Source organism: Glycine max, chromosome 16, assembly GCF_000004515.6.
Source record: "Glycine max cultivar Williams 82 chromosome 16, Glycine_max_v4.0, whole genome shotgun sequence".
Taxonomy (NCBI): domain Eukaryota; kingdom Viridiplantae; phylum Streptophyta; class Magnoliopsida; order Fabales; family Fabaceae; genus Glycine; species Glycine max.
Genome location: NC_038252.2, coordinates 2,401,768 through 2,426,625, shown reverse-complemented (window position 1 = coordinate 2,426,625; position 24,858 = coordinate 2,401,768). Strand labels below are relative to the sequence as shown.

At 33.7% G+C, this 24,858-nt stretch overlaps 4 protein-coding genes across 5 annotated transcripts; 1 reads left to right on the top strand and 3 right to left on the bottom strand.

Annotated features, from left to right (window-relative positions):
• Nucleotides 1–1,257: 1,257 nt before the first annotated feature.
• On the top strand, nt 1,258–6,340 carry LOC100801617 (GDP-Man:Man(3)GlcNAc(2)-PP-Dol alpha-1,2-mannosyltransferase). The gene is made up of 7 exons (XM_003548377.5): nt 1,258–1,844; nt 2,381–2,667; nt 3,030–3,216; nt 3,512–3,580; nt 3,689–3,882; nt 5,802–5,911; nt 6,008–6,340. The coding sequence occupies exons 1-7, from the start codon at nt 1,554–1,556 to the stop codon at nt 6,250–6,252; spliced, it is 1,383 nt and encodes a 460-aa protein (XP_003548425.1). The 5' UTR covers nt 1,258–1,553; the 3' UTR covers nt 6,253–6,340.
• Nucleotides 6,341–7,140: 800 nt separating this feature from the next.
• LOC100798415 (putative RING-H2 finger protein ATL21A) lies at nt 7,141–9,857 on the bottom strand. The gene is made up of 2 exons (XM_003548371.5): nt 9,107–9,857; nt 7,141–7,729 (listed from the first exon to the last, which is right to left on the bottom strand). The coding sequence occupies exons 1-2, from the start codon at nt 9,786–9,788 to the stop codon at nt 7,275–7,277; spliced, it is 1,137 nt and encodes a 378-aa protein (XP_003548419.1). The 5' UTR covers nt 9,789–9,857; the 3' UTR covers nt 7,141–7,274.
• Nucleotides 9,858–9,926: 69 nt separating this feature from the next.
• LOC100797890 (probable F-box protein At3g61730) lies at nt 9,927–14,361 on the bottom strand. Its single transcript, XM_003548370.5, has 8 exons — nt 14,225–14,361; nt 13,128–13,327; nt 12,994–13,038; nt 11,709–11,873; nt 11,539–11,586; nt 11,176–11,346; nt 10,687–10,794; nt 9,927–10,462 (listed from the first exon to the last, which is right to left on the bottom strand). The coding sequence occupies exons 1-8, from the start codon at nt 14,359–14,361 to the stop codon at nt 10,380–10,382; spliced, it is 957 nt and encodes a 318-aa protein (XP_003548418.1). The 3' UTR covers nt 9,927–10,379.
• A 2,251-nt stretch (nt 14,362–16,612) lies between these two features.
• On the bottom strand, nt 16,613–24,614 carry LOC100797346 (histone-lysine N-methyltransferase ATX3). Of its 2 annotated transcripts, none has more exons than XM_006598841.4 (24): nt 24,415–24,614; nt 23,421–24,334; nt 23,267–23,322; nt 22,977–23,178; nt 22,134–22,241; nt 21,835–21,903; nt 21,669–21,737; nt 21,476–21,567; nt 21,291–21,383; nt 20,991–21,126; nt 20,657–20,729; nt 20,409–20,508; nt 20,153–20,277; nt 19,785–19,930; nt 19,232–19,336; nt 18,991–19,055; nt 18,692–18,905; nt 18,293–18,376; nt 18,095–18,151; nt 17,912–18,001; nt 17,725–17,811; nt 17,473–17,547; nt 17,126–17,226; nt 16,613–16,993 (listed from the first exon to the last, which is right to left on the bottom strand). In XM_006598841.4, the coding sequence occupies exons 2-24, from the start codon at nt 24,144–24,146 to the stop codon at nt 16,903–16,905; spliced, it is 2,964 nt and encodes a 987-aa protein (XP_006598904.1). In that variant the 5' UTR covers nt 24,147–24,334; nt 24,415–24,614; the 3' UTR covers nt 16,613–16,902. The 2 variants fall into 2 exon arrangements, with proteins under 2 accessions (XP_006598904.1, XP_006598905.1); XM_006598842.4 differs by having other exon boundaries at nt 23,421–24,295.
• Between the last annotated feature and the right edge of the window lie 244 nt (nt 24,615–24,858).

Genomic DNA, 24,858 nt, shown 5'->3' with positions numbered 1-24,858 from the left:
CATATTCCACTTACGTAGAGACGGAGAGAAGAGGATCACGGAGATCGAGCAATGCATAAATGTCCTTATTAGATACCCACAACAAACCCCACCATATCCAAAAAATCATCTATCACCAAACAGGTTATAATTGGTTTCTTCTTTTTTTTGTTCATTAATATTCCCACCTTGTATTTTTAATTTTTTTTTAAAAAAAAGGTACGAAATCTTCCTTTCACAAAATTGGATCATATTACCATAATCTTACATTTGATCATTATTTTAATATCTTTTCCAGATATCAATAACAAAAAAATCAAGTGGAGAAGGGTATAAAAAATCAGAAACTAATTAGAGGCAAAGTGTGGTGCAGCAAGTCAGCAACATCATCAAACGAAATGTTGTTGAGATGGACTAGAACGAAAATAGAAGCGATGAGGAAATTGTTATTGGCATCGTCTACGAGAGAAAAGGAAGAGCCAATGATCATGGCGATTATTGGAGGACAATAGGGGGAGTGCGTGGGTATCTCTACGGGGTGGTATTATTTGTGGGGGAGAAATTATTATTCAAGGAGAAAATTTTAAAATATAACGTGGGGCTCAGCTATATATTTTTTTTTATTTTCTCTATCACATAATCAAACCTACTCTTCAGGTAGAAGTAAAACAAAGCATCATTATAGAGGCTATTTCTGAAAAATAAAATAAAAAGGACAATGTATTTTATTAGTAAAGTGAGGGTGTAGAAATAGCAATTCCCCACTAATAGGTCTGCATTTTGTGCCAAGCCGATGCATTATTGATTTTAAATTGGTTTAAAACCAGTTCTAGAAGGAAACCATAATTAAAACCAATTTTGAACCAAAACTGGATTTAAAATTGGATAAAAAAATCCAAATTGTTTTTCTTTTACAAAATATAAATTTTAAATTCAATAAATTTAATTATATATGGATTTAAAATATAGTCTGTTTAAATAAATCTGGATTGGATTTTTCATACTCACCCTTAAAAATAATCGATAATAGGAGGTTTTTAATCAAAAAATATATATTTCTCTCAAATTCTTATTTAATATCCAATACTAATTGTGCAAGTATTAAAAATCAATGTATTAAATAAATATATTTTAATCTAAATATAACAATTTTTAATTATATTAAATATTTGTTAATCCATGCGTAATAATTTTAAACACCGTGGTATTTTTTTATTTTTTTCTCATACCTACCATTAAGTGTGACGTCATCATTTCCACGTCAGTTTTTAACAAAATATTTTACCCTTGTTCAGAGCCGAGTTATTGACGTGAACCGCAAACCTTCGTCGCCGTCTCGAATTCTTATTTCCGATCTCCGATCTCCGACGAACTCTCCTTTGAATTTGTTTCTGGGTTTGTAGAGGAAGCAAATTGCTGCCTTTTTCACCACCTCATTTTCTATTCACCCATGCTCATGTCCAAACTTTCCGGTGAGTTCATTGGTGTGATGGGTTTTTGGTTTTGCCCCTAAATTTTGCAATTTTAGTTTTTTAGGTTATGCTTTTGGGGTTTAACATCTGCGCCGTGACTCGATGTTGACGATGATGATCATCACTGCGCTCATCACTGCCATAATTGCGGGACTTTGCATTGGTCCGATCAACGGCCGGCGGCGGAGGAAGAGAGCCGTGGGGTTCTTCCATCCGTACACCAACGACGGCGGCGGCGGGGAGAGGGTGCTGTGGTGCGCCGTGAGAGGCATCCAGGAGGAAAGCCCCGACCTTGATTGCTATGTGTACACCGGAGATCATGACGCCACCCCTCAATCGCTCATGGCTCGTGCCCTCGATCGCTTTGGGGTCACGCTCCTCTCTTCTCCAAAGGTACCTTCTTCTTTTCTCTTATTGGAATTGTGGGGTTTCGGAAGTAGGTTTTTCAATTTTGAAACAATGAGGATGGGAAGTAAACAAATATGGTTGCAATGGTTAGTAGCAATTTGGCTCCTATTGTGCTAGAATCTATGAAGCATGGACATAGACACTTCAACACGGCTAAATGTCTAAAATATAAGATACGGGACACAGTGCAGATACACACAAGAGAGAGATTCTAATTAAATGAAATATAAGTAACATATAACAAAATATCTTAATTGATGGTATATTCATCTTTTGAAACCAGCCTTCTTAGTTGTGCAAAGATGACAGCTGAAGTGTTTAAGCCAACAAAAAATAATTTTTAAATCAGACACCTAATAAAAAGTGTCGACCAAGTGTCGGTGTCAGAAACATGTCCAACATGGTGAAACTTTGAACAAGAGAGGTGTCTGTGCTTCATTGGCTATAATAGAATCTACTTGATTTGTTTAAAAGCAAAGCTTGATAACTTGTGTCTTTATATTGTTCTTAATAATTCTCAGGTGGTTCTTTTGTACAAGAGAAAGTGGATTGAAGAGACTACTTATCCGCACTTTACCATGATTGGTCAAAGTCTGGGTTCTGTGTATCTTGCATGGGAGGCTTTGTGCAAGTTTACCCCAATGTATTACTTTGACACAAGTGGATATGCTTTTACATACCCACTTGCTCGGTTGTTTGGATGCAAAGTTATTTGCTATACACATTATCCTACTATCAGCTCAGACATGTTAGCTCGTGTTCGTCAGCACAGCTTCATGTATAATAACGATGCCTTAATTACAAAAAGGTTTCATTTCTAACTTTTGGATTTTGTATAATTTTTTCACTTCTAGTTTAGTCATACTTCACAAGTTTTCCTCAGCTGTTAATGATGCTATTGATTCTTTCTTTTCAATATTTCATTAATTTGAATATTATAGGCTATCCAAATTGTTTTGAGGGTGAGGGTATAGAAGGGAATTATTTTTTTAATAGTATTTTGGTATAGAATTTGGTCAAGTTGAAGTTTTTATATTTGAAAATTCAACTTCTGCATACTTCCCCGTACCCTTCACTGTATACACGCTTCTATGCTATAATATGCACTAAATTCACACTTTATTTTACCTCTTTCATATCCTAAGGAGTCTAACAGTTATTTTCTTGCAGTGTTTGGCTTTCAAGGTGCAAAATAGTCTATTATACAGTATTCAGCTGCTTGTATGGATTTGTAGGATCTTGTGCACACCTAGCTATGGTCAATTCATCTTGGACTAAATCCCATATTGAAAATCTTTGGAGATTTCCTGACCGTATTAAGCGAGTCTATCCTCCTTGTGATACTTCTGGACTCCAGGTTTGCAATTTGTTCTTTATTGTCCTACAATCGATGTTATATTGTCAAGTTCCTCTTTTCCATATTTGTTTCAGTTGGATGGATAACTTTCCTGTATTGCATGTTACTTTGTGACATTGAATCTCTTAACAGTCTGTTTCTTCTATCTTTTCTTATTTGCCAAATGTTTAAAACTTGAATTTAATGTCAGCACCTAATATGAGGATGATACTGTGTGTGTGTGTGTGTGTGTGTGTGATTGTTTTGCCTAGTTTGTAATCACCAATGGATTCTAACAAGTAAACAATATGAGCAGGTACTTCCCTTGGAACGATCAGCAGAAATTCCTGTATTAATATCTGTTGCACAATTTCGACCGGAGAAGGTGGGCATACTTCTATCAACTCTTGTGAACAAGAGGTACAACCTTTTTATGTGGCTCATTTGAGCCTTTGATGATTAAACCTGTTTGATATTTTTTATTCAAATGTAGGCACACACTCTCCAACTTGAGGCTTTTTCAGCTGCCATTAAGAGATTAGATCCTACCTTGCCAAAACCTAAGTTCCAAATTGTGGGTAGCTGTAGAAATAAATCAGATGAAGACAGACTTCAAATGTTAAAGGAGAAAGCAATTGAGCTGAATGTGAATGAACATGTAGAATTTCATAAGAATGTAACATACAGGTTAGTACCAGTGTATTTCCAGTCTCTTCCCCCCTCCTTCTAATGATCATAAGAAACACTTTCTCTGCACTCTGCTGAATAAAATATTTTAAATAAAAAGTTATATTCTGTAGAATGCATACCTCTCATTTCTTAGTTAATGGTATATGGTAGTTGTCAGTCCAGCTAGCATTGAGAGCTAACTCGACATTGATTATTTGTTCTTATTTATTATTATACTTTGATAATCAATTGGATTATGTACTGATCAATTAAAGAAACTTCAGTGAAACTTTGAAGTGTTTCAAATTTCTAGTCATAAATGTCTTGCATTGCTCTCAAGCTCATGTGTTAGGAACCAAGAATTGAAATGAGGAAGAAAAGAAAGGATTTTATTTATTAGTAAGAAAAAAACAGAAAATAGGAGAGAAAACTCTCCTCCAAGGTTTTCCCCTTCACAAAGGATTTCTCCTTTCACAAAGAGCTAATGCTCAATTTACAATAACAACAAATCTGCCTCTCTCCTATCCTTCTTCCCCTATTTATATCTAATAAACCCTCAAACTAACTAAATTATTAATAGTCTAACTATCTTAACTACTATCCCTTCTCCTTATATCCTAACATCATGTACATTAGGCTACTATTGATTAGTTTAGGTATAAGCATGTACTTGCATTGATTACTAGTTCAGGTATGTTTAAAACCTGAATGGATTTTGTCCTTGCTCAAACTCCTAAATCTCGTAAATCTCACTGCTTAGAAAGAATATGTCTTTAGCCTGATTATCCACCTTATTTGTTCATCTACTTATTATCTGTATAATAACCAGCATTACTTATGCATCATTACTTTCATTTTAAGGTGTAAGATTGGATTACTTTTATATGGCTATTGTTTATGTAATTAGTTGTGCTGGATAGACATAGGGATGTGATTAATATTTTAATTTCCAAAAGCAAGTTAGAATCCTTAATCTAAATTAGAACGAATTCAAATATTAGCTTTCCTCACCTATTAAGCATCTTGGCATTTTCGGATCCATCATACCAATTTGTTGGAACTTGGAGTTGGAATCCTTAGTATTTTGACAAGTAGATGGGCATACAAAAATTATGCACAAGGGTTGCACCTTAGTTTGTTATAACTTTGGAGGGTATTTAACAATATCAAAGAACTAATTATGTCTCTTAGACTAGATTATTCTTCTGAACTACACTTGTCAATTTTCTTTTGTTGAACTAGCATGGCTGGCAAAGTGTAAGCCTTGTAACCTTCTCTTGCAAAGTATAAACTATATTTTATTTGGATCTTAATTAACATTATGTTTCAGATTGTAGAGTTTGTGGAAAATTTCAAACATGAAACTATAATTGGTTTATTCATATCAATTAATCTAATATCATCTGTCAAAGTCAAACACCGCTTACATTGTTTGGGAAATTTATTAACAATTAACTGAAGCCTTACAATTGCTATACGGTTCATTCATCTTTTTGGTACTTTTCTTGAACTTATAATGGTTGCGCATGGCTCGTTGACACCTCTAAAATGCATTCAAATTTTCAACCATAAAGATCTATAGCCAAGTTGATAGGGCTGGAAGGACTCTGCTTGTAAATCCTTTATACATGGTGTCAATTAGCCTTTGACTGGACTGGGTATGAGTGTTACTTCCAATGGACATTATGTGGCTCAGAGACCACCTGACCTTATAGGAAAAAGAAGTCATTGCATGTATTGTTAATTGGGATTTGAATTAGTCTGGATAAATGACTAATTAGTCTTTCACTAAAAATATTTAATCACTTTTATCACATGCATTCATTTTTGAATGTCAATCAATTGCTTAGGTTATCTTGTACTTTTAGAACCGTAATTTTAAATGCTGTTCTACTGATAATATATATATATATATGATAATTGCATTAAACCTACAGAGATTTGGTGGGACTTTTAGGGGGTGCTGTTGCTGGCATTCATTCAATGACAGATGAGCATTTTGGCATTAGTGTGGTAGAATACATGGCTGCTGGTGCCATTCCAATTGGTGGGTTTGATGTGCAATTTCACCCTTTGCCTTTTTTTTTCTCTCTCATGGCTGCTCTTGCATGCTTTAATTATTCTTGCAATGTTTGTTTTTCAGCTCATAATTCTGCTGGCCCAAAAATGGACATTGTATTAGATGAAGATGGACAGCAAACAGGATTTCTTGCCTGCACTGTTGAAGAATATGCAGATGCCATGGTGAGAATTGTATCAATGTCGGAGATGGAGAGACTAAAGATGGCTGCAGCCGCAAGGAGACAGGCGAGGAGGTTTTCTGAGCAGAGGTTTTATGATGACTTCAAAGCTGCAGTGCGTCCTATCCTGTCTCATACTTCTAGGTGATGGTCTAGGGATCTAATTAGCATGATTGTAACTTTAGAATATAGACCAAGAATTTTGTTACGGAAATAGTTATACTTGTTTCATAAAACACGTATAATTGATTAACTAATTATCACCAAGTACTAACTAAATGGTAAACAGCAAAGTTGACCCACATCCGCGGCACCTCCCCTCCCAAAAAAACAAAGCACTAACTTATTTACCTCACAACAGACACAAAATCAAAAGGAACAAAATATATATGTTTTTAGTCTCTATTTTTAGTTAAATGTGATCAAGATCTCTATATTTTATATGGGTAAATTTGGTCTTCAAACTTTAAAAAGTATGTGAATTTGATCTTTAATAAATGAAAAATTAAATTCACATGTTTTTTAAAGTTTGAGATTAAACTTATCAATATGAAAGTATAAATAGCTTGGTTACATTTGACTCAAAATATAGGAATTAAAATTATTTTTTCCCAAAAGCAAATAATGATTCAAACAAGAAGACCAAAAATACAATTGATTCTATTTAAATAACTATATAAAAATAAAAATGTGTATGTACGTATGGGTCCCTCAAAATGTTTTTTATAACTTTTAGTCATTCATTGTTTTTTTATTCAGCATTTGTAATTGGTTGTTTTAAAAAAATGTTCATTTTTAGTCTTTTATTTATTTTTACTACTCAAAATTAGTCTCAAATATAAAATAAACTATGAATTAAAAATAAATAAAATAAGAATTAATTTTAAGTAATAAAAATAAATGAGAGATTAAAAATGGACAAGAATAAATAAAGAAACTATAAATGTTAACTGAAAAATGAATAGAGAATTAAAAACTGTCAAAATCTTGAGAGACTTAAAAATTAGAATATGAAAAAGTAGTCAGGACTAAAAACTTAATCAAACAAGTTTCCTCGTAATCATAATTAACTTACACATTTTTTGTTTTGTTTGAAGTCTCACATTGAATGTATATACATATCTAGTGTACTTAGAACATGATTTGCCAAAGGAAATTATCCTTGATGACTTAAGGGTCAATGGACGTAACATGAATAGGAGAAGGGGAGGGAGAGTTGCGGCAAACTGGGCATGTGGTGTTTATTCGAAGCCACTCGTCTATGCAGTCTGCATGGAAGCAGTGTTTGCATTCAGGAATCAGTCTTATGGTCTCTTTGCTGTTGTACTCCGACAAGCATATCCAACAGCATCCATTGTTGTTGGGTCCCGGAACTCGTCGACTCTCTCCGAGCACCACCTTCTCGTAAGACTCGATGGTGGACTCGTCCAGACCCGTGGTCGTGATTTGTGGCTCCGGCGATATTGTAGCTGCAGGTGCAGACCTTGTAATGGCACTGTTACGAATGTTGGCTAGTCTGTCCTTGTAGCACACACAACATGCCATCACAATTGCAAAGACCGCTGCTGGTCCAGCTATGCATAGTGTGATGATTCTGAAAACTTGGGTTCCACGTCTTGAAGTACCTGAGAATATTTGAAGCCAGTATAGGTCAATATATAATAGCAAGTAATTTTGGTGAAAACGTACAAATTCATTTTGGATTGTAATAGCAACTAATTTGTTACATTTAACCTGATTGGGTCAAATGTGAGCTAACATGGTTCAGGTTAGTCTATAATGTTGATAGAAAGAACAAGGGATGCAAATTCTTAAGAAAAAGATTGGTGCTAATTAAAGAGAGATATAATAAGTAATATAATGTGATAAAAAAAATAAAAGAGAAATAATAGATATTAACATAGTGTTTGATACATATACATCTAGACGGGTATATATATATATATATATATATATTCTTGAGTCACCCATGCAGCAAGCATATGTCAAATATAAAGCTAATTTGAAAGTATCTTAAGTGAAGGTTGTTCAGTTCAAGAATTTATTTTTTTTCTGTTTTCATAAAAGTATATATAAAATATTATTTTATTTTGACTCTACTTTTATATATATATTGTAAGATATTTTTTATACAAAACTTTGAAAATTAAAAATTAAAAGAAAATTTGATGACATTATTATAATTATTTAGAAAAATAATAAATAAAAAATATTTTCTCAAATTAAATAAATCCTTAAAGAATGTTTTCCAAACTCAAATAGAAAACCTTTTTGGTTTTTCCTACTAGTAATAAAGGTCAAATAAATTTCCAGCTAGCTAGCGCCCTCTATTGCACGTCAGCTGCTATTCATGTCAACTTATTAATGAATTCGGTTTTAAGAATTCATGGATTAATGTGAAACAATTTTTTTTTTTTGGAACGAAAACTAATGTTTAGTTATAAAAAAAAGAAAACCAATGTTTAAGCTTCAGTTACTTGGTGTACGGTTTTAAAAATTCAGGAAATGACGTGAAATAATTAAAATAAAGTCCTCACCAAAAAAACAAAAATTAAAATAAAGTTTTTTAATTTACTCTAAAATCTAACGAGTGCCGAGTAATAATTGAATCAAAAGGATTGACATACCAGACATCTGCCTTATAGGTGAAGATAACTTGATCTTTGAATTAGTATGCACAAATTACAGTTGCCTAGCATTGTTTTGTACTAATATTTAATTTAATGACAACATGCAAATCAAACCATGAAGTCAACTAGTATAAAGTATATAAAGAAACAAAAATTTCCGTAGTTATCGTGTCGTGGATACCGACGTAAAACCATTGACCAACATTTTTTTTCTTCGAATAATACTCAGTAAATTCATGTGGCCACCTATGATTGAGTGATAAAATCACTTAAGTTATTATCAATTTTTCTTTTAGTTCTTTATAATGTTGGGTCATCTAGAGTGTATGAACTTTATGGAAATGCATATTGAAGATGATAGAACATTTTTACCTGTTTGGTAACCAGAGAAGCAGAAGAGTTGACCGTTGTTATTTGGATCAAACCCACACAATTGCTGTCGCGATTCGCAATATTTGCAGTCAGGTGTATCCCACGTTAATCGAAGATCTTCAATAAGCTCATCTCTGAAATTCTTCTCATACTGCTGCTCTGGCCCTGAAACTGGGACTGAAACCCTTGTAATAACATAGCAAGACTCATTCAATGGATTGATCAAGCTCAGTGTAGGGATAGCTGATACAAAACTTGTGGAATTACTGAGGCAGTCTATGGGAATGAATTGTGACCCTGCGTTCTGAAATGGACAGCTTAAGAAGGTGTAGTCACGAGTAAAAGTGGGGATAAAAGGAGAACCTGAGATATTGAGGCTCAGAAGACGTTTGGGTAGGCAATCATCAGGGTCGTAGACTTGTATCTTTTGTGTGAGGTAGTTGATGCTGCGCACATAGAATGCGCCACGAGAGTATGGAAATTTTAGCACTGTTTTGCTACTATTCGTACAAGTTAAGTTGAAACCAGGATAGCCACAATAAGGATTTCGATCACCTTCTAGTTGAAAGGGGAAACGAATAAGGATACTATTGTTGCCACAGAGAGAAAATTGGCAATCATTTGAGGCAGCATATATGACAGGAAAGACGAAGAAGGGAAAAAGGACTTCTAAGATGCCCATTGTTTTTCAGATGTACAAGTCTGAGGTAGAAAGGGATCTGACCAGGTTATAAGAAGAAGAAGAAACCGTATTTTAATCTTAAAAGTCTATTCAATTTTAAAAGCAATGTTGAAAGTCATATTGTATTATTTATTGGTATAGTGCAATTAACTAACAGAGATGACTTTAAGAACATTATAATATAATTCTTGTTCTTGTCATATCAGCCTTTGAGGGGAAGAATAATCAAAATCCCAAAGTTCCTCAACAATGATCTTAAGTACTATTCGGCTTTCATTAGTTTGTTTCCAGCACACGGCACAAATCATTTAATTTCACGGAAGCAGATGCATCAAGATCTATAGAATACTTTCTATACTTGCATAGAAAAAAAATGCTTGGTCATCACCAATTTGCAAGTTTTCATTCGGAAATACTAGTATTATTTGTCATTGGCTTTCAATGTTTAAACCAGAGCTACATGTAGGAAATTAATGAATTATAGGAATAATTGTTTTCGAGTCCAAGAGTGTATTCTTGTATAATAATGCCAAGGAGAAATTTTAAAAGCTAGGAAAGAACTACCCTTCTCAAAGAAAGGTTAGAGTTGAATCACAGGAGCTGTTGAGAGATTCTAATAGAAACAACTTCTCCATCGGCTCCTGCCCTCATAGCATGGTATTTCACATGGAGACCTGCATGTATTGAAAAAAAAAGGGGGGAAAGCTTGAAAAATCAATTGGGACTGAACTAAAGAAATTCAATATTGAAGCATAAGCAAAGCAAAGATGTAAAAATGAGTTACTACACAGGCCAGTGAAATTTCTAAGGACAAAATAAGTCTGGGATTCAAGGTTGCCGAGATTCTTTCAAGTAATTGATACAGAATACAAAAGCTGTATAGAAGAAAGCTTAGTACCTTCATTTTCTTGTAAATTAGTGTTCACAGCTACGGCATGGAAAGCAATCATTGCCTTGGGTTGCCAGTCATTTGCTCTCCCAATCCATGACTTGTAATCAAATACAGCTGTCATTGGATGTAGAAATCAGAACAGATTGTTTTATGTGTTAATGCCATGACTTAACTGTCTTCTATAAAATGGTAGGCAATAAAAAAAAGACTAGAACATGTAGTAATTTACTGAAATGCTCAAAACCTAGACCAAGAATCATTAATATTCTTATTGAAGTTCGTTTTTTTATTATCTAAGAATTCCCTCTTCGCTGGAGTTAAATCGCCTATCTGTAATTGAAACTATACACAAAACACAATTTTCAAACCTTTCTGGTTCCATAGTGCTAAACAGAAGGTGATCTCTTTATGCACTGACACTAGATCGGTGGTTTATTCTCAAGAACACATTTGACTGAGTTACCAAGTAAGTTGACTCGAAGAATCAAGATTTACCCGAAGTTGAAGAATCCTTTAGGTGTTTCATGTCAAAAATGGCGCCAGCAGCCCCATCTGCTCGTTTTTTTATATCACGAGATCCTACAAGCTGGTAATCCCAGCTCCCATTTTGGAAGCCTTCGCAGAGGAATAGCTCTATGTGCCTTGCATCTAAAGTCTGCATTGTTCCTATATAAGTAGGAGTAACCTGTTAATTTAAGTTTAATCTAGCCTCACTACAAAGGCAAATCCTTTCTGTACAACACAGTGATCAGTGATGTATATTCACGGCAGTGTTATTTGTTTTGTCCAAATTAGAAGGCAATCGCAGTACAAAGGGATTGGGGATATGCGGAGATCTTCGGATTGTATTCAAATTACCATCGCAAGTATTGAGGTCACAAACCGGGCATCTTACAAGCTGCAGGTCTGAAAAATTAACCATATCAAATAAGTGAAATTAGTTAAACGCAACTGAGATAATATGTTGACAATAATTTATTTCAAGGATAATCCTAGTGTAAAAGATTAATAGTTAACTTGTGAATTACCAGCTATCCAGATTCCAGTTTTAACATTGTCTAGCACGCAACAACCTTGAGACCGCAACATCTTTTCCATGGTTTCTCCATTCCGTATCTTCCCCGGAAGAATCAGTCTCTCTGCCAGGACGGCTACAGAAGAATCAAAAGAAAAGGCGCCAATACGCATCCAATCTGATGTTACATAATACATAAAAAAAAAAAGTTATAACATCAATAACTTTCTAGTTAAAGCTGCACATATTGCCTGTAGCACATTTTTAGTCAAGTGGACTTTGTTTTAGTTCAACAATATATGTATAAGAATGACTCAATCAGTGGTTGGAAAAAATTAAAAATTTTAAAAAGATTTACACGACGAATTTGCATCATAGCTAAACAATCACAAACAGGGGAGGAAGAATAGGGGCTAGAAGTGGTTAGTGGTCACTGACGTTGTTGATAACAATAATAATTAAAATTTAGAATAATATTATTTTTACTTAACAATTTTACCATACTTTTTTATCTATTTCTAATCTTTTTTTCTACTTTTTTCATATTTCTTATCTCTGTTATAGAAAATATTTGAAAATAATGTTACTCTAAAATTTATTATGAGTTTCACAAAATTTGGAATGTGGATACGGTAATAATTGTGCGTGGGGTATGTTAAAATTTAGTATGAATTTCACATGTTATGACTAACGACTATACCCAATTGCCCACCACTTCCATAAATTTGCTTTTAATTAATTAGAGAACTATGAGTTCCTCACCAATTAAACAATATTATTTCCCTTAATATTTAAGATTTCATAAAAACTACTGTTATTTAAGATTTCCCTTAAATATTAAGGGAAACAATATTCTTCCATAAAATTTATTTAATAAGAGAATTTATTAATATATCTCTTCTTTATTAAATTCTCTTTCATTATACTACATATTAATCATTTCATATTTAAGACTTCATATTATAAAATAAAAATCTAAATAGAATATATTTTTTACTAAAAAGTCAAACAAAATAAGAATAAAAAAATAAATAATAGTCACACTCATTATACTTTTTTTCCTTTCTAATTGATTTTCTTTTCCATTACATCAAATAACTAACATATAAATCACTTATTTCTTTTCTCCGATCATTTATCTCTGGTATCTCTCCAAGTAATGACTAACAATCTTTTTTCCTTAGTTAGAATATAAGAGTTTACCATCCAGTTAAGAAAATTCAAACCTCTAATTTTATTGTTTAAAATAAATTAGGCCTGATAGGAACCATGCGTGGCTAACAAAAGAACCAACTAACCAATGTGTTTCTCTTGTTGACGGAACATGTAGGAGTGGCTTCCATCTGAAATTTCATTTGAATTTCAAAAATCGAAGTTAACCGGTAAAACTTGTTGATTGATTGAACAACATTGAATAAGGGTGAGGTCTTACCAAAGGTTGACGTGTACAGCTTGCACCATCTGAATGCCACGCATTCCGGGGGTGGGACCTGAAGATCACGCAGACACACGAACTTCCATATGCCGTCATCCATAATAGCACGGCGGAACCATCGGCTTGTGGCTGCCAGCATCACCAGAGATTTTCCATCCAGAAACTTAGCAATCTCTGTCCAAATGTCTTCTTCGAACCTTCTCGTTTATCATTCACAATTTACACGTTGTTCAGACAAAATTAGAAACATTAAATAAATAAACATAGATTCCGCCAATTAATTGAGCTTTTCTACAGATAGAAACTACAGAAAACGACGATTTGAAACATTTCAATATTTTCTAACTATAAATGAAAAGGCAAAACATAAAACAAAGATGCATCCACATATTGAAGCTATAGAAAACGACGAGCTTAGTAGTTTTAACATTTTTTATTTATTTAAGAAGTAATTAGAAACCGAACACACTTCAAAGAAGACAGAACAGAGTTCGAAGAGTGATTAAGCTGTTTTGCAGTTTAAATTCGGAAATGCTCCTCTCAATTTTATGCAGATAGCTAAGGAACTCATTGAATGAGACGATCTAAACATTCCGTAAGAAGCAAGTGTTTGAAATCACAAATTAACAGCTGATGAAGCTTTACTCGTTTCCTCTTATGTAAAAATATGCCACATAACATGATTCAGCGCGCGATTTAAAAATTGAACTCGTTAAATCAAATTCGAAGTTCATTCACAAGCAAAAATTCTATAAGATCGCACGAGCACGGAGATCTCCCACAAAACGAATAAATAAATCATAAACCGGTTCTTTTTGACGAGTCTCGGAACAAGTAAACATAGATTCCGCTTACTCGTTCAAGCGTAAACACACAAATCATTGAGAAAAATAGCTGGATCGCACGGAGCACAATTCAGAAATCAGATCTAAATGAAAATCCGAACCGAGTTCAAATCCGTGACTAAGCAATGCGTAATTGCATACTAAGCATAAGACCGCGTTTAATTAAAACCAGCATTCATATATACGAGTAAAGTGCTTGAAATTTAAATCAAATTTGCAATAAGATTTTCAGAGAGAGAGAGAGATAACCAGGAGAAAGTGGAGTGAGCAGAGAGAAACGGAGGGCGAGGAGAGTTGCAAGAGCAAATGGTTTTGCTCCGGCGGATCCGCTTTTCCGGCGGAATCTCGCCGCCGGAGGAAGTAGCGTTTTGGAGGCGCTTTCCCATGCTGCTGCCTCGGGAATCTGAGATTAGTTTTTTTTTTTTTCAATCTGAAATGAAACTAGCGGGGAAACAACAACCCACTCTCAACTCTGAAACGAAACACAACGGTTTCTTGTGAGCTCAATTCCCTCCTTTTATAGGCGCGCCAAAAGCTCCCATTTCAAAATATAATATAATAATAAAAACAAAAATAACAAGAAATGAAAACCACAATTTGAATATTTATTATAAAAAAAAATTAATGAACCTTGTTTCTTTCTAATTATAACTGTTGCAGATTTTATTTATCAAATGCATGTTAGGTTTTTGAAAGAAAAAAAATCAATTAACTTATATAGTAATAAAAAAAATGCAATTGCATAATGTTATATGTATTCTACTACTAATCTTCTTACTCCCTCATAAAAAAAATATGAAATAAGAAAATAAAAATTTAATTTCATGAAAATATAAAACACGTTTAATACTTACCATATAAGAAAAATAAAAAAATATTTAAGGAGGATGAAGAATTATTCTATTCAATTGGTTCACTGCATTTTGTTTTGATAACGTAGCATTAAGTTATATTGAATTATACATTTAAACTTATTTAATAATTTCCTAAAGCTATTATGAATTAATATAGTACATTTAATCATTGATTTATCTAGTAAATATTAATTTAATAAACGTATATAATGATTCATCTATTAATTTTTACATTTAATCATTATTTAAATAAATTATTATGAATTATTTTTAATTTATATATATTAAAATTATTCAATTATTTATTTGTATTGAAAATCAACAAAATAATATAAAATAAAACAAAAAAAGATTGACGAAACAACTACTGACATTACCTAAATTTTGTCTTACACAATTTATTATAAGTTGAATTCACAAGAATAACATTATTAAAAAAGTTAAGAATTCATATTTTTGAACATAATGAAAAATATGTAAGACTACCTTGAAAAGAAGTATTTAATAAATTACCTTTATATAATTAATTTTAGTACATCTCATTTGAACCACAGCCTAACTAAAAATGGTTACGATTCATGTTATTAATCTTAGTAAAAAAATAATAATCATTATACTATTTTTTTATGAATTATTTATTATAAAATAATAAAAAATATTAAAAAAACATTTTAAACTATATTTTTCTCTTCCTTAAAATTATACTATTTTGATATAAATTATATTTGTTTATGAATTATTTATTATATCTAGTACTTGTTAAAAGACTTTTAATTAATGTCTTCATTCATTTACCCCATTAAATAGCACGTGTCAGTATTTTATAATCAGAACTCTGTTTAACTTTTTTAAAAAAGAAATAAAAAATTAAAACTTAAGACCTTTTACAAACTATATAAACTCAATGATCGTTTTGCTCTTTTTAATGTTGTGAGGTCTGAGGACCAATTAACAGCGTGTTTGATTAGGACTTTGTATCACAATTTGTTAATAGATTTAGTGCGAAGTAAAAAAAATTGCTACCTCAATCAAACCATAACACATTGCTTTGAGAGAGAAAAAAATGATACTAAACTTTAGGTTATTAACACAACATTCTAATATGTAAATTTAAATAATAAATTTTATGATAATAAATTTTGATATAAATCATACGAATTATTTAATTCGTATATTTTTTTATAAATAAAAAATATTTACTATTACAAAATTTAATATATATTAAATTTTATAATAGTAAAAAAAATTTAATGCACAAATAAGTAATTTAACATTAATAATTAAAAATAAATAAAAATTTAAGGAATTAAAAAAAAAATCAAAAAACCAATACAGATAAACTTCATCCGTATGATTTATATTAAAATTAATTATCATTAAATTTATTATTTAAATTTACATGCTCATTAAATATACATTAAAAATTTTAGTGTTATGTATAACAACATTATTTATTTTATAATATAATTGACTCATTAGCTCAGTTGGTTAGAACATTGTGTAAATAACCTGAAAGTCACAGGTTCAATGAACTACATCCGTATGACTCTTACGGATGAAAGAGTCATACGGATGTAGTACTTCCATATGGATGTAGTACGAGTCATACCAATGAAAAGACAAAATTGAAAAAATGCGAAAATGTTGGGTGCACCAGCAATACTGCTGGGTGCACCTAGCAACACCCATTCGATTTTGGTTTAATTTTGCAAAGGCCAAATCAAGTACAGCATTTGACCCGGGGAAAAAAAGAAAAAAAAAACACAGCAGATATGGCTAAGGGTTTACATGAAAAGCCTAAAATGTATTATGTATCATGTGTGCTCCTCTATACACCTTTTGTCTTCAAGTAAATTGCATCTAAATGTCATAATTTGAAGAACATCCTTGCTAGTTACAAAAATGCCTCCAGCTCATTTGCTCAGAAGTTTTCTATTTTATTTTCTAAATATATAATGATATACAAATTATACTAAACCATTTAAAAAATTAAATAATGGCTCAAAGGACAAATGTTCACTGTGGTTTGGTAACTGCAATTGCTCAAAAAGCAAAAAAAGAAAAATGTGAAGCCTAATTCATAAATCTCCTACAATTAGGGGCTTTGCAAAGGCAAGGAACTTTCAATTCATCCCGCTCATCTGGATCAAACAAGTAATCATACCTGTTGCAAAATCAGAGAAAAATAATAGTTCATGTCGGGCTAATCAAAATTTTTATTCCTATATATGCCACTTGCATATGAGAACATGCATAAATATATATATATATATGCACAAACACAAACAAACCGTACGTTAGTTCTTCACCAGCAGAAACATTGGTCTTGGCAATAAGAACAATCCGGCTCCCCTGATCACCCATACTCATAATCCTTGCATAGCAGTTTGGCATGCACTGAAGTAAGTGAGGGATGAACATCAGTCTCTTTTTTGTTTTTGGCCATTGGCCCATTGCAGTGTAATTTTCTTATATAAAACCAAATGGTGCAGGATTATGTTTGAATTGTATAATGTTCAAACAATATTCATAATCTAACCACTACGTTTAGTATTGGAGCAATTCTGGTACATGTCATAAAATATAAATAAAGAAAAACAGACAAGGTCCATGAAGTTACAGCAAAGTCCACTTATAACTTACAGAATGGTTTATTAAACGTGCTATATTGCCGCTGTTTGTTGCATCAACTACCACTTCCTCACTGATCTTGAACAACTGCATAATTTATTTTGTGTTAAGATTAGCAGTAAATGAACTCAAATATTAACAGCATCATGAACCTGTCATAACAGGCTTTTGAACTATAAAATATGCTTTCACCATGTTAACCTAGACAAAAAAAGATTGGAAGTATATACAGATGTTAAAAACTATCTTAAATAAGATACTCACATAGCAATCTTTGCCTTCTGAACGGTATTTTTCTTCCCTCAGATCAGTAACACTACGCCTTACATGCACACCACGATACTCAACAACCTGCAAACAAACATAACAAGCATGAACTTAATGTCTTCAGAAGAAACATTGGTAAGGTATTTACCTTACAGTTGAGTGACTCCTAAATTAATGTAGTTACCATTTCTCCTTCTTGTATATCTCTACGAGCAAAGAGACCCCATCCATGAATGCCCGATTTTCCAAAGCAAACTCTAAATTTTTCCATCTCCTGAAAAACCAACATATTACAATTGAAGAGGAGAGAGAGAGAGGATTTAAAATTTTAAAAAAATAGAGAAGCAAATGGAAAGATATGATTTACCCATAAATGGTGAAGACGTTCCTTGAAAGAAGTGAATACTTTAGATTCATCAGCATCCTATCACAAAGAAGGATTATAAGATAACAAAATAGCCTTTTTTTTCCAACATACTACACTAAAGTCACAACTCAGCAAGAATAGGTTGTTCATTTCAAAAGTAAAAGGTCTATCATATATCATGTTAGCCTCAAAGATTACCTTAAAGTGGTTCAACTGAGTTATTGCACCTAAAGAATGAAGGCTGGGTCCCCTCAGCAAGTGAATTATTGGCACATCAGCCCTCTGGAGACACAGGAGAAAATGTGTTGCAAGAGACCAAATTGAAAATAATACATAATGCAAGTAATTAGCAAGTTTGTATTAACAGTTAGCATTAGCGAAGGAATAGCATTGGATTTTTTATTTATATCCATAGGAACTGAAGACAAGTATCAGGGTGTCTACAACAAATCACATAATTCAACCAACTAAACTAAACCCCCTTGGTTGACTAAAAATACCAGAAATGGTTGATTAAAAGTAAAATGAAACATAATAGACTATAAGACAAGAGTTAATATACTAGTATGCTCATGAAAGTATGTTTACAATCATTACCTTATTAGGAGACCTTTGGTACACACGACACCTGGCTGCAGACAGCGGCTCCACTATGTCCTTTTCAGTGGTTGAAGATTCATTAAGCTCTATATTCTTTGATGAAATTAGCCTTGATCCCCTGAAGCATCCCTTCTGATTTTGAAGTGAAGTTCTGGGAGAGAAAATCCCAAGGGGGGTGTGTACCACCAGTACAGAATCTGGATTTGGGACCCTGAGATGGAATTAACTTATAAAACCAATTTATTAAAAAAACGTGAAAATAGCATTAGACATAATCACAACACTAGAGCTCAAACCTGTGAATTGCACAATATATTAGCTTCTTTGTTATTTGAGTCCCATTCTTCTCCATGGAATGCAACTGCAAATTTATGCAATAAACAGCCATAGAAATTATTTATTTAGGATGAAACTATAAAGGATGCCTCTGTCCTCCACAAGAAAGGCAGAAAACTAGGGTCATGAAAAAAAAAATCTAGAAAATATAACAATTTCAGATCCACATATTTACACTTAAAAGCCAGATGAAACTTATACCTCCATTGTATATCCTGCCCTTGATGCACACATCACATGAAAATAAGTAGAACACTTGCAACAAGCTATGCAGGAACCATGGCTCTGTTCACAGATCACACAAGTCTGCAGTCATAGGGACAAGAACCATACACAAGTTCATGAGCCCAGCAAAATATAAAAGTAAAAAAAAAAAAAAAAGGAGAGCCAAGTGATTACATAACAACCACACCACTAAGTGCTCAATTAGGGGGGGGGGAATCAAAACTGAAGTTGGAAGATTATATAGTGCATGTTTGGATTATAGGCATGGACTTTACTTTTTTAGTTTTTAGGAAAAAATAATTTTGAAGAATGAAATTTCTGTTTTGAGAATAGTCATCCAAAAGTAATTTGAGCATAATTATATAGATTTTATTAAAATAAATCACTAGATTACACCAAAAATGAATTCAGGTTCATTTTGGTTTCCCAGTCAAATAAAATTTATAATCAATCAGGATTCATTTGAGGCAATATTATAGCTGAAACCAACTGTTTAAAAAACAAGATCACCATTTGGCCATATTTTTACCTTCACAAAGGAATTAGGAGGAATTTTAAGGATTCCCGTGGCAGGTTCCATGGCCTCATGATTTTGGAAAACAACTTGAGGTCGAAACCAAGCACATGTTACATGAACCCACAACATTTCAACATCAGTTGGCTTTAGAGCACCGCCTGAAATGGAAAAAAATGGTAACATTAGAGATTGATGATCCACCAAAGCAAAACAACTCTTTTTAATATTTGAAAGAAGGTTAATTCAATATATTAACGAAAAAGGCGTCCTTTAAGAGTGCTGAATCCACCATTTACTATTTCAAAAAGAATTTAACACCATAGGATATAGTCATAAGAACAAATAGAGTTCAGAGTGCCAAAATACTAAATGTGACATGCCTTTTACTGGGCAGAGGCAACACTCTCTCTCAACATCAGGAGTTTCACATACTCTACAAACCCAAGAAGTAAAATCCTGAACTTTCTTTGCCCCATAGCATTCTTGGTGGACTGCTATTTGGCATCTGCACAATGAACAAGTGTGCTTATATTAATCTATGTTACTACCTTTAAAGCCTCATAAAATTATAAAATACTAAACAACCCCAAAATTTTACAACATAAGGTAAAAGATCATGAAAAATATTGAAAAGACCTGCTACAAATAATAATTTTGTTATCTTCCCAATCTTCAACCCATCTGCAAACAGCACATCTTTCTGTTGTCCATTTTACATTAACAGGCTCATACTTCTCTGTGACAATAAGGTAAAAGTACAATAAATTTGCTTTTAAAGATATATTCAAAAGAAAGCATGTATCTGCTATGTGCCATAAGACCTGGTCAATTAGAAACAATGGAAGGCTTCAGTATGTAAAAGTTTACATGGAGTGCACATTTACCTTGTAAAAAGGCCAGCACCTGCTGTTGATCTAACTGCTCGGGTATTCCATCAAGTGGAATGTTTTCTGCCATCTGAAGTATTTTATGTTAAGTCAAAAATGAGAAATAAGTACAACACATAAACAAAAAAAGGGCACAATAATAGACACACTCAAAAACACAACGAATTCAAACTCAGAATGGAGAGACATTTGGAAATAAATTTGATGTAGGCACTAATGAAGAAATCCATCAGATAGAACTCATACTATGACTGTTAATTCAAAACCACCCAACAGAGTCCACCAGAAATACTTGGCATAAACCTCTAATAAAGCAAGAAATATTACATACCCATTTTTCCAGTGGTAGCATTGTACTTTTCACTTTCACACTATGTTTCCATTTTTTCGCTCTGCAACCTGTATGTTTTTCCCATTCACTAAGTGTCTGCTTTCTTGTACCACAAGAGCCACATTTGCACATGACTCTGCAAGAAAAGGCAATCACAAACTGCTCAATGGAATTCTTCAGGGAAGAAATCAAGTGCATTCACCTAAGGTTCTTTTATTTTTCTTAAACCGGTTTCTTTGTATAGAACTTAGTCAGGGTGATAAACAAAACTATTAGGTAATTTCTTTTCTGAAGGCTTACAGATGAAGCTTTGGGATGTAAAATCCGTCCATTCCATTGCACACCACCAATACTTTCTCGGGAATTATAGATTTTTGGGTATTCTCTATTGATCTGTCTCAAAAAATATCACATAATAAGACTCTGAATAAAATTAAATTCTGTAAAATAGAAGAAAAAGGATGCAACAAACAATTACTACATACTCGATATTTGACTTGTATGTTAGTGATGCTGGTAATTTACAATTGAATTTTCCCTTGCAATCTGGACAATAGTAATCTGTATTTTCCAGATCCTGTAACCACGAGTCAGACATTTTTCTTAAGCCACTTCATGAAAGAGAGAAATTTAAAAAAAAAAAAAATAGTGCCATCCTGTTTAAGCATGATACAGCACCTTGAAAAGTTTGCTGGATATTTTATCACACTCAGCATGCACCCACACATTACAACCATCACAACACACCTGATACAAAGAGTTCAGTCCCAAAAGATGTCAAAATTCAGACAAATTAAATTAAAAAAAAAAAAAAAAACTACATTGACAGAACAGGCAATCTCACCCAATTCCCACCATCTGAATGATGCCAAATCCTTTTGCAAATGCCACAATATTGTTTTGATTTTCGTAACTGTAAAAACATTAAAATAAATAAAATCAAATATCTGCTGTAGAATTTAGTCATGGGTTCGAATCCGGAAACAGCCTCTTTGCATATGCAAGGGTAAGGCTGCGTACAACATCCCTCCCCCATACATTCGCATAGCGAAGAGCCTCTGGGCAATGGGGTACGAAGAAGAAAAAATCTGCTGTAGAATTTAGTGAAAATTCTTAAAGCATTATAAATGAATCATTCATAACCTTAGAACAATGTTTGCAATAAAATCGGGGTGCACAATTTGAATCCTTAATTTTCTTCATGGTTTTGCATGGAAACATCAGACCACATCCAGCACAATACCTTGTATCCTGCACAATATATCCACTGGATAAAAAAACACAGATAACATATATAAGAAACATTTTTCTACAGTTAACTCTTATCCAGATCTGCTTTTCAGAGTAACTAGCATTACAGGACAACAAATCAAAGTAACATAACTAACACTGGCATACGGTTCATGATCAGCAATTCACCACAAGATTATTTTCATCTCTGATACAGAAATATTAGAAAGACATTCCCAGAAAGAATTTTAAAATATTTATTCTGAGTATGAATAGATTCATCACTTCACCACTTGATTTCCTACTTCAGTACAAGAGAACAGTAATGATACAAGGCTAAAGCCTACAGACAGGAGCAGTGCCTCCTTGTAGTTGAGGGGGCCTTTTTTGGCTCCAACCGATTCTTTTGAAAAACAGTAGTTTTATAATGTAATAATACGAAATTTAATAAATAATTTTACTAAAGCTTTGCTGGCCTCAATGTTAGTTTACTTTGTTGGCCATCCTAGGTTCTCTCCATTTTTTCTAGTTCCTACACTTGCCGAAGAGTATATCATAGGCACTTCGTCCTTCCTCCACAGATAAGCAGTCATATCATAGGTACCCATTCGCACTTCCTCCACAAATAAATATTGACTACCACAGCCTTTGTCAATGATAACTTAAAATGACTAAAACCTCTTTCTTATGCATAACAAAGTTTAATAAAGCTCTCTCATCCAGTGACAAAACATAAAATAAAAAAACTAATCTCACCTGATCCTGGCCGTAGCATTCCTCATCAACATAAGAACCAGTGGCCTCCATAAGTCCATCAGGATGAGCATTTGCATGAGTTACTTCTTCTCTTCTTCCCAAATGTGATTCCAGAACACCATCTTCTGCCAGCATTGCCTCCTCCAGTGCCATGCGGAAGTCACTCGGTTTGCTCTTGTACAACCGGGTCTGCCCCTGAAACCTGAACAAAGATAATCTTTCATCAATTAAACATCCAACATTCTCATAGAAACAACCACAGCACACCCAAAACTCATTCAACCACGCACCTGTCCATGAACTCCGAGAAGGGGAACACCATTCCCTGCTTCACCCACGCGTAGTCCTGCACATATAATATCAGACCTCAACATTAAAACCTAGAACCAAAATCTCATTAAATCCATGACACCATAAACAACACTTGCAGACAACCTCACTTACCCTTTGGGTTCCATTCTTTGAATAACCGAAAAACATCACGCAAAGTGCGCCGGGAACGCAACAGCGGAGCACGGACTCCGGAGCCTCCAAGACAGGATCGATCACCACAGCAGGCCAAGCCGGGTACCTCTTCCCACACTTAGCCCAAACGATATCCCCCAAAGCAAAATCCTCCGGCTTGTAAACCTCTCTCCTCTTCTCACCGATAGGCTTTTGGTCCACACCCTCAAAACTAATCCCAGAAGTATTACTCTCAGCCTTAACAACAGTCCTTTTACCCACACTCGACGAATAACACACACTATCACTCTTCTCCACTTTCACACTAATGCCACCCTTTCCATCCTCCACAAAACTCTTACCATTATCTTCAAAGCTCGAGTCTCCATCCGCGGCGTCAAGGACCGAGCCATTGCACCTCGACGGAATCTTCTGGGCATGGCCACGCGAGGACCGGAGCAATGGTGGCAGGCGCGACTCCTTCGCCATTTTCCGGTTAAACGGAACGGAATTCGAATTGGACTGAACCTCACCACCACCACCCCAATACGAACCTTCGCTGCTCAATGAGCCAGAACCGCTGCTGAAATATTCAGCATCCCCTGGCACTCCCAGCGAGTAAAAACCGGTCACCCTACGCTTCTTCCGAATCGCATTCTCGGAATCCTCAATCTCACAACGTTTCAGGTTCGACGCTTCGGTTTTCATCGTCCGCTTCACTATCATGATGCTGCAACCATCCACATCGACGATTTCGCACACCAAGAAACCCTAATTCTAAACCTGTGATGACGCCGTTGCCAAAAATCGCGCAATTCCTCACGACGCTTAAGCAAATTCGTAATATATCCTGTTATTGTCACGTGTTTTGAATCCTGCAACGCACGAGAACCGCAGAAGGAAGTTTTGAAACCCTAAATTGAACAATGAAGTCGTAAGAGAATGAATGAACGAAGGTATGTGTGGATTGTTGTTTTTTTTTTTTTTTGTTTACCTTTTGAGAACTCACGGGGAAACGGAAAGGCGAGGGAATTGAACAGAGATTGAAACGGTGGTTTCGATCTCTGAAACGATTAGCGGGAACGGGGAACGAGAAATCCCGGGAAAACGCAGCGTGAAGATTTTCCCGAGAAAGGAGGAATTTGAATTGGCAGAGAAAACAAAAACGGAAGCAGAAGAAGTGTGCTGGGGAATTTTCAATTTATATTTTTGGAGACAAGAAATAGAAGGGGAATTATTAATTATTTTATTTATATAGATATAGAAAATCATAAATATTTGTTAAAAAAATAAGATTTCATTAATTAATTTTATGTTTCGAATTTTTATAGAAACTATTCAAAGTACTACTCCAAATTTTAGAACTTGCATTTTCCGATACTAAATTTTTTTTTACCAACCAAACAAATAAAAAAAAGATATATGGGAAATTTATTTA